Consider the following 12,644-nt stretch of genomic DNA (forward strand, 5'->3'; position numbering starts at 1 on the left):
CATCGGACCTTCCATAGGCTTCACTCACCTTTGATCTAGTTGTTGACCCCTTCGAGTTGTCATACTAGGGCATACCCTCCTTCCCTAGGATCATTGGACCTTTCACAGGCTTCATTATCTTTCGACCTAGTTGTCGATCCTCATGAGTTGTCATACTGGGGCATATCACCTCCGGCCGAGTTTGCTTGCATCATTATCTGAGTCATCCTTTGGTTTTGGGTCACTTGATCAGGTCAGTCATCTTCTTTTCATGACAATTCAGTTTTTGGGACCGTACCTATATCGATCGGTCATCATCTTGTCAGTTTGACTTTGAGTTTTCGAGTCGGGGCCGCACCTATATCGATCGGCCATCTCCTTGTCATGTCAGTTCGGTTTATAGGACCGCACCTATATCGATCGGTCATTATCGTGTCAGTTTGAGTCGGGGCCGCACCTATATTGATCGGCCATCTTCCTATCAGTTCAGTTTCTGGGACCGCACCTATATCGATCGGTCATTATCATGTCAGTTTGAGTTGGGGCCGCACTTATATCGATCGACCATCTTCCTATCAGTTCAGTTTCTGGGACTGCACCTATATCGATCGGTCATTATCGTGTCAGTTTGAGTCGGGGCCGCACCTATATCAATCGACCATCTCCTTGTCATGTCAGTTCAGTTTCTGGGACCGCACCTATATCGATCGGTCATTATCGTGTCAGTTTGAGTTGGGGCCTCACCTATATCGATCGACCATCTCCTTGTCATGCTAGTTCAGTTTGAGTCGGGGCTGCACCCATATCGATCGGCCATTTTCCCATCAGTTTGCATTTAGTTTGAGTCGGGACCGCACCCATATAGATCGGTCATTCAGTCTTCCTATCAGGTTAGTTCGACGTCCAGGTCTTTGTTTCAGTATGACATTCAGGGTCACAGCTCCTAACACTCATATTCACTGGCATTGCACGTCTCACCTTCATGGATTTGCACTTATTCTCGTTCTCCTCACCTTGTTACCTTATGCTTATCGTTTCATCATTGCTCTTCTAGGCTTCCCTTCCCATTGCACATGACATAGTTCTTTGAGTCCGTGACGCATATTTCGATCATGTTGTTGGGCACCCTACACTTGGCATTCTCGTATAGTTCACATAAGGCAGTCTCCTTCAGGCACATTCTTTCTTGTACTCCAAGGTGGTTCGACCGTTACTCATCTTGGACATCGATTTTCAAGTCATTTTTGGAGATGTCTTAGAGGGAGCTTGGATCCCTAGTGTGGCTGTAGAGGCATTTTGAGACATCATTTTGTTTTAGGATCAGAGCCTTTGTGTTAGTCTGTCAACCTAAGCAAATTCGTGTTTTGCTAGTGTCCTTGTGGGGGTCTCCTTTGTTCTTCGGTAGAGTTCACTTCATTCCACTCACTATTCACACTTGCTTTTCACTCTAGTGTTCATGTTCCTTACACTTGTGAACTCTACCGAAGAGGGGCATATTTGTAGACCCCCATTTTGGAGAGCTGTCATTCTTCTCACGTTTCCTTTCTTGCAGCTAGCTGTGGCCAAGTGTCACCATCTTGCATAGCTACGTGTCATCCTGCTACTTTTCTCATCCCCTGTTTTTTTTTAAAAAGAGTTTTCCCAAACTCTATCTTGTAAATAACTTTTCAAATTTCCAGTCTTCAAATAATTCCAACTTCCATATTTTTCTTCATTCTTAGAGCATTTTCTTTAGGTTACCAAGATCTCATTTTCAATAAAATTTTGCCGCCACTTTCTTCTCGGTAAGCAATTTTAACAATTTTCATGATTTTAAAATGTTTTAAAATAAACATGAGTTTAAATTCCGTAATTCCAATTAATGAAATTTACGAAATTAATTCATACAAAAGTAAAGCGAGCTTTGGTGGGGGCCCGACATATGAGATTCTATGATCGATTGATTGGTTGATTTGATTGCTATTCATATCTGATTTATTCTACTTTATGACATGCTCGAAATTATTCCTTAATTGTGCACTAACCTCACTTCTTGATAGCACATTGGGGATCGTTGCCCAGGTACATATCTACTCACATTCTAGTCATTTTCTATGTATGCTCTGACTCTCATACGTGCATGATCATTTTGGGTATTCATTGATTTATTCATCAATTGTCATGATTGCTTCATTTTATTAGTAGAGACCCGACTTTAGGGACTTAGAGGGGTGCTACGGTCTTTACCGTACCTTCCCGATAAGTAACCTGACCTCCGAACTCGATCCGGTTTTTCGTAAATCACCTTTCTAAATAAGGAGTCACACTTAGGATTTTTCTTTCTTATTTTATTTACTCTTTTAAAAATAAAACAAAAATAAGTGGCGACTCCAAGTCATTTTCAAACAATAAATAAAATCAATTTTTTCAAATAAAAATCGAACTCGCCATCGAGTGGGAAACGCATTGAGCCGAAATGTGAGGTCTACAATGATTTTATTAATTTCTTTTTAAAAGGCTTTTTTTGCATTTTTTTTATAAAGAAAACTTTGAAAATATTAAATTGAGGTTTTTTGACTTTTTCCATTTTTTGAGCAAAAATATCATCCAAATGTGTTTACTTTGAACGCGAAAACATAAAATAGTCCAAACAAGCACACCTTAATTTTTAATAATTAGTAATGATTTGTAACTCTTTAAAGATATTATGATTGTGAAATAATTTATATTAAATTTGAAAGTTTATATATATATATATATTATTAAAAAAGATAGTTTGTTGAACATTTATCTAAAGATAAAATTATTTAGATATTTTAAAATTAATTATCACCTCTTGCTATCGCATCCTTATATACCTATGTGTTCTAGCTTTGTACAATACCGTTATCTATTCTTTTCGTCATTTTCCAATTTGACGAAGAAGAGTTTGAACCCAAGGCGTGTCTTGACATGACGAGCAGTGGCTTATGATGAGCAAGTTTAGTTATTTGCATGATGAGATTATTGAGAATTGTATGGTTGAGAGGATCATCTTTTGAAGTTATAGGGAGTATATGAAGCGGGGCCTTTTACATGATTCTAGAGATTTGGTATGATTATATTTGGATGGATACCGACTTTTAGTACCAATTATGTGAGACAGTTTGAGAGCACAAAGTTTGAGGTTATGATCATAAGCAATGTGATCATTATTTCATGAACTTATTTGCTTTATCCTTCTTGCACATAGTCTCACTCTTTGCTGGTCAATTGAGTCATACTGTGGACCTCACATTTCGATTCATGTGTTTTCACTCGATGACGAATTCGTTTTTATTTAAAAATAATTTATTTTTTTATTATTTTTTTTATAGAAAATGACTTGAAGTCCCAATTTATTTTGGTTTATTTTTAATACAAAATTTAAAATCTTATTTTAATAATTATTTTTGAACTACTCATGTGTCATATCTGTTTTCTATGCTAAATTTTTTACGAAAGATTTGACCTTGATGAGACATCAATGCCCAAATTTTAGGGTTAAGACTTGGGTTCATCTGGTCTGGAAATTCCTTCTCCAAGGAAGACTTCAAAGCTAAATAATACAACAAACAAAGGTTACATCCAAAGAAAAATCTAATAAGAGGAAGCTAGCAGTTGTAAAGTTTGCCTTGTATTCGTCCATTCTAAGGGGATTAGTTGGAGGGGATTTTAAAATATTTTCTTAAAAAAAAAAAAAAAGAGTCTCTTTGACATAGTGAAGATGTTTCAAGACATCAAATGACTTTAGAAGCAAACCACCAAAAGTGAAGTCTACTTTGTGGTACCACATGGAAAATCAACATTGAATGTCAAAGCCTTGTATAAAAAAAAAATGTGACACCTAATTTCAAAGCGTTGTGTCAAACCTGCATGGTCCCCATACACTTAATTAGATGTAGATTTCATCAACCTTCTTCTCGATCAGATTTGCCTTCTGCTCAGAATCTTCCCCGAAACAGACCCAACGCGCAAATGAAGATGACTAAACAGAAGTGACCAGCCTTAATTTTATTCATCAGTTATATAATCGCCTTCTCAATTTCCTACTTCATCTTCCCCAAACCCTTCTGCACAGGGACCAGATGACTCGATCTTTCAAGACGGCAGATGAAATTTGGTTCTTTTCTCCATCCTCTCTCTCTTCTGATGAAGTTGCTAATGCATTCAATTCAATACAGCAGTCTGGCAATCCATCCGAAGATGTATTCAACTCGTTCCAGAAGTCGGTTGATTCGACTTTCAAATGGACTGTCGTGGCTTCAATCTGTAAGATCCAAAACCAAACAGAATTTCCAGTAAATTTTCGAAGTGGAATGATATTGATATTAACTAACTTATCATTGTTCTCCAAACTCCAGTTTCTTCTGTAGTGGTCGTTGTTGCCGTGGTTGCTGTAGTGCTGGCGCTCATAGACTGTTTGAAGAAGACGGGAACGGCGATTCCAAAGTTTGCTCGAATATCAAGTAAAGACGATGATGAACCTTTCAATAAAACTTCCATGGAAGATACACAGAAGGTACAAGACGCAGTGCCATCAGGTTACCCCATAATTTCAGACTCACAGCTCAAAACAGGCACCATGGAGATATTCCTTAGTGAAATGGAACGAGAGAAGCCCACCAGGTTTTCACCTCAGCAGCTTGCTAGATTCACTTCTGACTTCTCCATGGTACTGGGATCTGGAGGTTTTGGAGTCGTCTACAAAGGGGAGTTCCCAAATGGTCTGCCGGTGGCCGTCAAAGTGATCAACAGCAATTCGGAGAAGAAGGTTGCAGAGCAGTTCATGGCGGAGGTAGCCTCCATTGGAAGAACGTACCATATCAACCTGGTCAGGCTCTATGGCTTCTGCTTCGACCCCACCATGCGAGCTCTCGTCTACGAGTATGTGGAGAATGGTTCCCTGGACAGGCTCTTGTTCGGTGAGAACAAGGCAACTAATGATCAATGGGGAAAGTTTGAAGAAATTGCAGTCGGGACAGCGAAAGGAATCGCATACCTCCATGAAGAGTGTCGGCAGAGAATCATCCACTACGATATAAAACCTGCAAATGTTCTTCTCGATGCAGTTTTCTCTCCAAAATTGGCAGATTTCGGACTAGCAAAGCTCTGTAACAGGGACAGCACCCAGGTCCCCGTGACGGGCTTTCGAGGGACGCCGGGATACGCCGCACCGGAGCTCTGGAAGCCGTATCCGGTCACCTGCAAGTGTGACGTGTACAGCTTTGGTATGCTTCTATTCGAAATGGTCGGACGGAGAAGAAACCATGACGCTAGTCTGAGCGAGACCCGACAATGGCTTCCAAGATGGACGTGGGAAATGTTTGAGAAGAATGAATTACCAGAGATGCTGTCACTTTGTGGGATCAAAGAAACTAACATAGAGAAAGCAGGGAGAATGTGCATGGTGGCTATGTGGTGTGTTCAGTATTTACCTGAAGCAAGGCCTACAATGGGGAAGGTGGTGAAGATGCTGGAGGGGGAGACTGAGATTCCCCCACCTCCATATCCATTTCAACGTTCTATGCCAAATTTGGTGTCATCAAGTGGAAATAGTGAAGACACAGATCCTTCAGAATCTACTAGGGAAACATCAGAGCCATCTTATGCTGCTCCTGGGGAAGGAGTATTGGAGATAGAGATAGTCAGCTAGTTCATCATCAAAACATTGTTGTTCATTTCTAGAGTTACAATATTTTTCTCTTATTCAATGGAAATCCAGTCTTAAATTTCATTGCTTTACCCGATGTATAAGAAAAAATCTCCATATATATTATGCATGGAGTATGAAGCATAACACCAATTTCATGAAATATCATACCATATGAAGCATTGAATGGTAGGAGTTGGGAAAAGTTGAATTTAACCTATAGTTTTATTAAAAATTAAATCTAGAAATATAAATTTTTAAAATTTGATTTTTAGTTCTATATTCTAGGCATATATACTCACATGTATTATTGTTAATACTTTACATAAAAAGTTTTATTTACCAATCACCGCCAAGTTTAATATCAATATTCAAATCGTTCAAAAATGTGAAACTTGCTCAATTTTCAAAATAGTTTTTGAAAATAATAATATAGGTCATGTTTGGTAACTGTTTTTGAAAATAATTTTAAAAAATAGTTTTTGAGAACAATTTTTGAAAACCGTTCTCTAATATTTTGTAGAACAAAAAGTTTATTTGGGAAACTAAAATGTTTTTAATCTATTTTTAAATATGTTTTAAAAATAATTTTTATATTTAAAACTTTATTTTTAATTATTATATATGTTTGTATAATTATTTTTTAAAAAACAAGTGAAAATAACTGAAACAACTAAAAGATATCATCTAAAAACATCCCACTTTATGTTCTTAAGAACAAAAAACAGAAAACATTTTTTTTTAATATATTTGTGAAATGTGTTTTCCAATTTTTTTTTATTATAAAAAATAGAAAATTGTTCTCGAAAACAGTTGTCAAACATATATTATTTTACCCCTCTCTCCATTTTATGATGAATTTCTATTTTTTTTTTTGTACATTTAAACAATTAATATGGGTGTATCATAGTATAAGTCAACATGGGTTGCCTGCATTTGAAGAAGGCAACCGCATCTTATTGGCAAAAACTGGCACTTATCAAAGTTATGAGGGATGACAGATTTCAGAGACTTGGACTTACTACCCAAAATTGGTATCATTTGCTTTGCTTCTGTGAAACTGCCCCAATTAGAGGAAAAACGAACCCTTTAGAATTTTGAAATGCATAATGCAGTGGACTTGGACTCCCAAGTCTATGGTAGAAAAGTCGTATATATGCATGGCCTTGTTTCTATCTTCTTATTGTCGATTGCCTTCACAATCTTTATCATAATATTTCTGTCCATATCCTTCCATGAAAAGATGAAAGACAGTGACCCACAATCAGAAACTCCCTTGCATTGTCTCTTATGCGTGTTTTTTCGCATCTACTCAACTTCTTTGATCAGAGTCTCTATTCAAACCCTCCTCAAATGTTAGCCCAAGGTATTCTCATTGTACTTTGTCGAGGTCGTTGTCGCTCTCCCAATAGATGCATGCTATATACTTTGTACCTTCAACGGCTGCTTGAGTAGTCGATCACTGCCGCTGATACGGTACAACTCTTATATAAGACTTCACAAGTATAAAAAATGGTAATATAAAGATTAAATAATTTGAAAATGTATAAGTTTCTAATTAATTTTTCATAGTATAATAAAAAAATCATTTTCCTTAATATGTTTTTTTTTTCCTTATTATTTTCCTTGAACCAAACATAACCTTAAGACTCACAGGTCAAAACAATGGTTTGTGGGTGGCTGTCAAAGTGGTCAACAATAATTTATCTAAGAACATCAAAGAGCAGTTCATGGCTGAGGTTGCCACCACTGAAGGAACATACCATATCAACCTAGTTAGGCTCCATGGTTTCTGTTTTGACTCAACCATGTGAGCCCTTATGAGTATGTGGAGAATGGCTCACTGAACAGGCTCTTGTTTGGTGAGAATCAGGCAATTGAATGGGGGAAGCAGCAAAAAACAGCAATCGGAACAGCAAAAGGAATTGCATACCTGCATGGAGCGTGTTTATTCAGTGTGATATACAACCTGAGAATGTTCTTCTTGACGAGCTTTTTACCTCCAAAATTGGCTGATTTTGGACTGGCAAAGCTGTGTAATAGGGATAGCTCCCACGTTACCATGACGGCCTTTAGGGGGACAGCAGCATATGCTCCCCCCAGAGATTCCAAAGCGATATCCTGTCACCTGCAAGTGTGATGTTTGCAAATAATGAATTAGCAGAGAAGCTGTTACTTTGTGGAATTGAAGAGAATAACAGAAAGAAAGCAGAGAAAAATGTCTATGGTTGTAAAGATACTTGAGGGAGAGATAGAGGATCCTCCACCCCCAAATCTATTTGCACATTGGAATCATCTGTGACAAAATTAAGCATCATCAAGTGGAAACAATGAAGAGTTGAATCCTTCGGCATTGAAGATATCAAAGCCATCTCATGCTACTCTTGGGGAAAGAGCATTCGATATAGAGATGCTAGAGTAGCTCCTTAAATAGATCGCAGTGGCTATACATATAGATCAATGATTTACCTAGTTATTTGTTCCAAAATTGTCTGTAAAAGATGATTTTTTTTCTATCTAGTAGAAATAAAATACTTTAACTTCTACATCAATAAAAGTGTATACTAATTGATCCTTCGGCTTTGATGAAAAAAAAGACACCAGACAAAAAGAAGAAAACATAGAAAAAGAAATCTAAATGTATATCAACTATGGAAAGAGAGATTATTTGAACCAACCTCATACAGAAGCAACTCCAAACAATGTTTTCTGCATTGTGAACATTGAGCATCAGTTGAATGTCTAACAGAAGATTGTGAGAAATTTGGGTGACAACTAGACTATGCCTCATTCTTTGGTATCTAAACTGCAGAGGTTGAGTGTTCATTGAAGCATTAACAGGAGATTACGAGAAAATGGATGACAATTAAAACTACCTTCTTGTATCGCTTGGCTGCAGAGAGCAGGATGTTAAACATTGATATGGGTTGATATAGCGTAGCAAATGCTATGGCACGTTCAAACATCTTCAACACAATGGGTATGAAACAAAATGCACCTGAGAATTGTTTTCATCTCTGTGTTTTCATTTATCATTCTCTCTTATTCTTGTGAAATAATTCATTTTCCACAAAGAGTTAAAAGTACTCCAGAAGTGCAAAAGACAACTTCTGCATCTTTCATTTCTTTGAGTAGAAAAAACTGTCAAGAGAAAAGGTCTAAGGCTCTCATTAAGAATGTATTATATAAACTTCTTTGGATAAGTTTGTGGATAATCATAACACACACACATGTATTATATAAACTTCTTTGGATAAGTTTGTGGATAATCATAACAAACACACACACACACACACACACACACACACACACACACACACACACACACACACGTGTGGTTAGGATTGTGCAAAACTCCTAGCAAGTATATGGCAGATATGCTCTGCTTGTCAAGTTTTGCTTTAGTAACCACCATATACTCACTATTTTCCTCTGAAATCAGGTCTATCTTCACCAGAATCCCTTCTAAGAATATATAGAAATTATGACATGTAACTATTCCATTAATGTATCAGAGAATTCAAAGAAGTTCAAACAAAAGCCATGAACAAATAATAATAATGGTCATTATTGGAGTAAAACAGATTTATAAAACAAAGCTTAATCCTGATGGATCCATACTGAAGTATAAGGTAAGACTAGCAGTGAAAGGGTATTTGCAGCAACCAGGAAATCCTTGGATTTGAAGAGATAGCAGGGAAATGTTTCACTCAGAATCCATATCATCTTGGATTTAGAAATTCAGGTCCCAAATTGAAATCCAGAGAACATATTTTAAGTTTTCCATTCTAATGAGCTCAGAATTTCGAGTTTCAGGAACCTGTAAAAAAAGGCTCCAGTGCCCATAAGCATACATAATTTATACTTCTACATTATTGAATTTCCATTCTTCTGTTTCCTCATTCAGAAAAAAAGAGTAACCGTAAAACTTTAATGTATGGAAAGTGTCTTCTTGATAAACAAATAGAGAATATACACCAAATCAAGTTTCCAAAGCTTTACATGCAAGCACATCCTGTGCGGTTGCTATTAAGTACAGGAAGGAAAAAAATAAAAGCAAAATTGTCCAAGCCTAATAGAAAAGAATAAGAAGAGTAACAGCAATCAGAAAATGTTGGACATAAAAGACTATACCAGCACCTTCAACCCCACAAATCGGAATTTTATAGATGCGATAATCTTAAAACTAAGAGATTAATTTAGAAGATGTGTTATTTTCAATGAAAAGAAACTTGGAATTAGGAAGAAAAGAAACTGCAGAAATTGTTTCTTTGGTAAAGATAACCCTTTTACTCTCAAAACCTCAGAGCAAGAATCCCTTCCAGTGAAGTTCTAAAATCTTAAAACAAGTTTCTACAATATGTTCATACCTTTTTATTCAAGCAGAGCACTCCAAAGAAGTAGAAAAGGAAGAAATTAGGATAAAATCCCTACATGAGGACATGGAGATGATATAGAAAAATCATACATTGGAATTGGATGTTGTTGGAGTAAACTAGATCTATAGGACAATGCTTAGTGCTGATGGATTCCCACAGAAGCATTAGGCAAGACTCATGGCAAAAGGGTATTCACTGCAACCATGCACTGACCTTCATCAAAACTTCATTCTAGTTGCAAGAGTGGAAAGTATTAGATATTTGATGTGCTTAAATGAAAGAGATCATCAACATCTAAGTGGCAGATGTGCAGACCAATGCACCACAATTCAATGTTAAAGAACTCTATTCACTATTGTTAGATTTGGGAAGGCATCCAAAAGGAGTAGCAGATTGGCATAGTGAGATTGCAGCATAGTTTCATCAAGCAAAGCCCTTAGTGGCTCATTCAGGAGGAACAACAGAGATGTCAAGCTAAACCACTCAACATCTTCACTAATACATCTCAGTCTACCGGAGAAAAAATACAACTGCTGCCAAATAATATTTTATACCAATGCATATACATTGCTTAGGAATCAATGGATTTATAATGTGGCAAAGTTTTAACTAAAAATCCCTACCCATCTGGGATTTAGAAATTCAAATCCCAAATTGGAATCCAGAAATTTTCTGTTCTAATGAACTTCAAATTTCATGTTTATGTAACCCCATCAAAAGAAAAAATAAATAAAAATCCAGCACCAATAATCTTACATAATTCACATTTCCAAGGTTTTCCAATATTCCCATTTTCTATATTCTCATTGACAAAATGGAGGAATTGCAAAATTCCAATGTACATAAAGTCTTTTCTCAATGTATCAATGGAGAAGATACACTAAATCAAGCTTCCAAAGCTTTACACAACCATAAATCCAATAGAGCAGGAAAGTAACTCCTGTTTGGTTGTGGGAAAAATGCAGGGAAAGGAAAATAAAGTCAAAATTGACTAAGCCTAATGCAGAACAACTCGAACAATAAGAACAAAAAATGTGAAGACAAACCAGACTATGCCAGCACCTTCAACCCCACAAATTGTCAAAAGCTGCAGATGTTATAGCCTGAGAAAACTCCTGAAAGTTAATGCAGCCATCACCGTCGGTGTCAGCCTCTTTGATCATCCCTGTCAGCTCATTCGCAGTGAGCGCATGGCCCAACTTGGCCATGGAGTGGGCCAGCTCTGCAGCCGTGATGTACCCCTTATCATCCCTATCAAACATCCGAAAAATCATCCTCAACTGCTCCTCATTGTATGGACACTTTGCCGGAATCAGCTCCGGCTCCACCAGTGCCACAAACTCTGAAAACTCAATTAGGCCGTTGCTGTTTCTATCCGCCTTTTGGATCAATGAATCGAGTTGATCCTCACTGGGTTTCAGACCCAGTGACCTAAGCAGTGATCCAAGCTCAAGCTGGGTCAAACTCCCATCATTGTTCCGATCAAATGATCGGAAAATTTCTCGCAGCTCCCCTAGCTGCTCATCATCCAGCTTCACAGGTTCGCTTGCACTCATCTCACCAACAAAATCTCCAATTCAGTTATATTGATTGCATCAACCAGGTGTTTGTACTGAGACTCAGATTCAATTCACCGCTCACTTTCGCAGGAAAATCAGATTTTGCAGTGAATCTTCAGAACCAGTTAACTCTTTTCCAATCAAATTAGATCACTTTTTTTTTTTTTTTGTAAGAAATCAAAATCAATCTATTTTCTCAAACAAATTCAGATCAAAATCAAGGACTCCTATTCAATCAGATTCCGATCACTTTTTGGTCGGAAAATCAAAATTTCAACGAATCTTCAAAATCAATAATTCTTTTCCAATCAAATTAAGACCACTTTATGCTCAGAAAACCAGATTTCATAAGGAATCTTCAAAATCAAACAATCTCGTTTTCGTTTTCAACCAAACTCAGATCAACCTTAGCGCAGAAAACCAAATTTCAAAATGAATCTTCAAATCAATGACTCGTTTTTGCTCAGAAAATCAGATTCCCCAAAGAATCTCCAAAATCAATGTACTCCTTTTTCAACCAAATTCACATTTTCTTACAAAAAAAATAAAATTTTAAAAACAAAAAACAAGGAATGATTCTTATCATCAACATCGGATGACAAATCTGCAAACGCATAAATACAATTCCAAAAATAACAATAATTTTCTACAAAAACACTCGGAAATGGTTCATCGCTGAAAATGCGAATCTTGAAAACGAAAAATCTGCGAAATGCTCTGCAAAATCTTCGGATCTAAAACACGAGAAGCGATCTCTTTCTTCTTAGGTAAATTTGGTCGCCAGTCAACAGCGATTGTTCCATTGGTCACTGATAGAAACTCTAACCCTAACCCAAAAAAAAATAAAAAATAAAAAATAAATAAATAAAATTATTAGAAAGGGTTTCAATCATTTTCCCAGCTATTAGATTATAATACTATTAATTTAATCATTATTATAAATTATAATATAAAAATTTAAAAAAAAAAGTTTAACTATTTTATTAAATTAAGCGTTTTTGACTTTTTGTTGAGTCTTAAAATGATAATATAAATCCCCGTAAGTATGCAAAGTCAAAACTAAGAATAAGCGAAATA

General features: G+C 36.6%; 2 protein-coding genes across 2 annotated transcripts; one reads left to right on the plus strand and one right to left on the minus strand.

The window, feature by feature from the left end:
- Positions 1–3,780: 3,780 nt before the first annotated feature.
- Positions 3,781–5,726, plus strand: LOC100244326 (rust resistance kinase Lr10). Its single transcript, XM_002272492.4, has 2 exons — positions 3,781–4,248; positions 4,341–5,726. Exons 1-2 carry the CDS (start codon positions 4,065–4,067, stop codon positions 5,630–5,632), a joined length of 1,476 nt encoding a protein of 491 aa, XP_002272528.1. The 5' UTR covers positions 3,781–4,064; the 3' UTR covers positions 5,633–5,726.
- An 815-nt stretch (positions 5,727–6,541) lies between these two features.
- LOC100266587 (probable calcium-binding protein CML18) lies at positions 6,542–12,445 on the minus strand. Its single transcript, XM_019225837.2, has 2 exons — positions 11,055–12,445; positions 6,542–7,757 (listed from the first exon to the last, which is right to left on the minus strand). Exon 1 carries the CDS (start codon positions 11,562–11,564, stop codon positions 11,073–11,075), a length of 492 nt encoding a protein of 163 aa, XP_019081382.1. The 5' UTR covers positions 11,565–12,445; the 3' UTR covers positions 6,542–7,757; positions 11,055–11,072.
- Positions 12,446–12,644: the final 199 nt, after the last annotated feature.

The sequence above is a fragment of the Vitis vinifera genome, chromosome 16, assembly GCF_030704535.1.
Source record: "Vitis vinifera cultivar Pinot Noir 40024 chromosome 16, ASM3070453v1".
NCBI classification, from domain to species: domain Eukaryota; kingdom Viridiplantae; phylum Streptophyta; class Magnoliopsida; order Vitales; family Vitaceae; genus Vitis; species Vitis vinifera.

Bases quoted from the DNA above. Each gene is read 5' to 3' on its own strand.
- LOC100244326 (XM_002272492.4), top strand. From the start codon at position 4,065: ATGACTCGATCTTTCAAGACGGCAGATGAAATTTGGTTCTTTTCTCCA. The intron at 4,249-4,340 runs GTAAGATCCAAA...TCCAAACTCCAG, and splicing joins GACTGTCGTGGCTTCAATCT to TTTCTTCTGTAGTGGTCGTT.
- LOC100266587 (XM_019225837.2), bottom strand. From the start codon at position 11,564: ATGAGTGCAAGCGAACCTGTGAAGCTGGATGATGAGCAGCTAGGGGAG.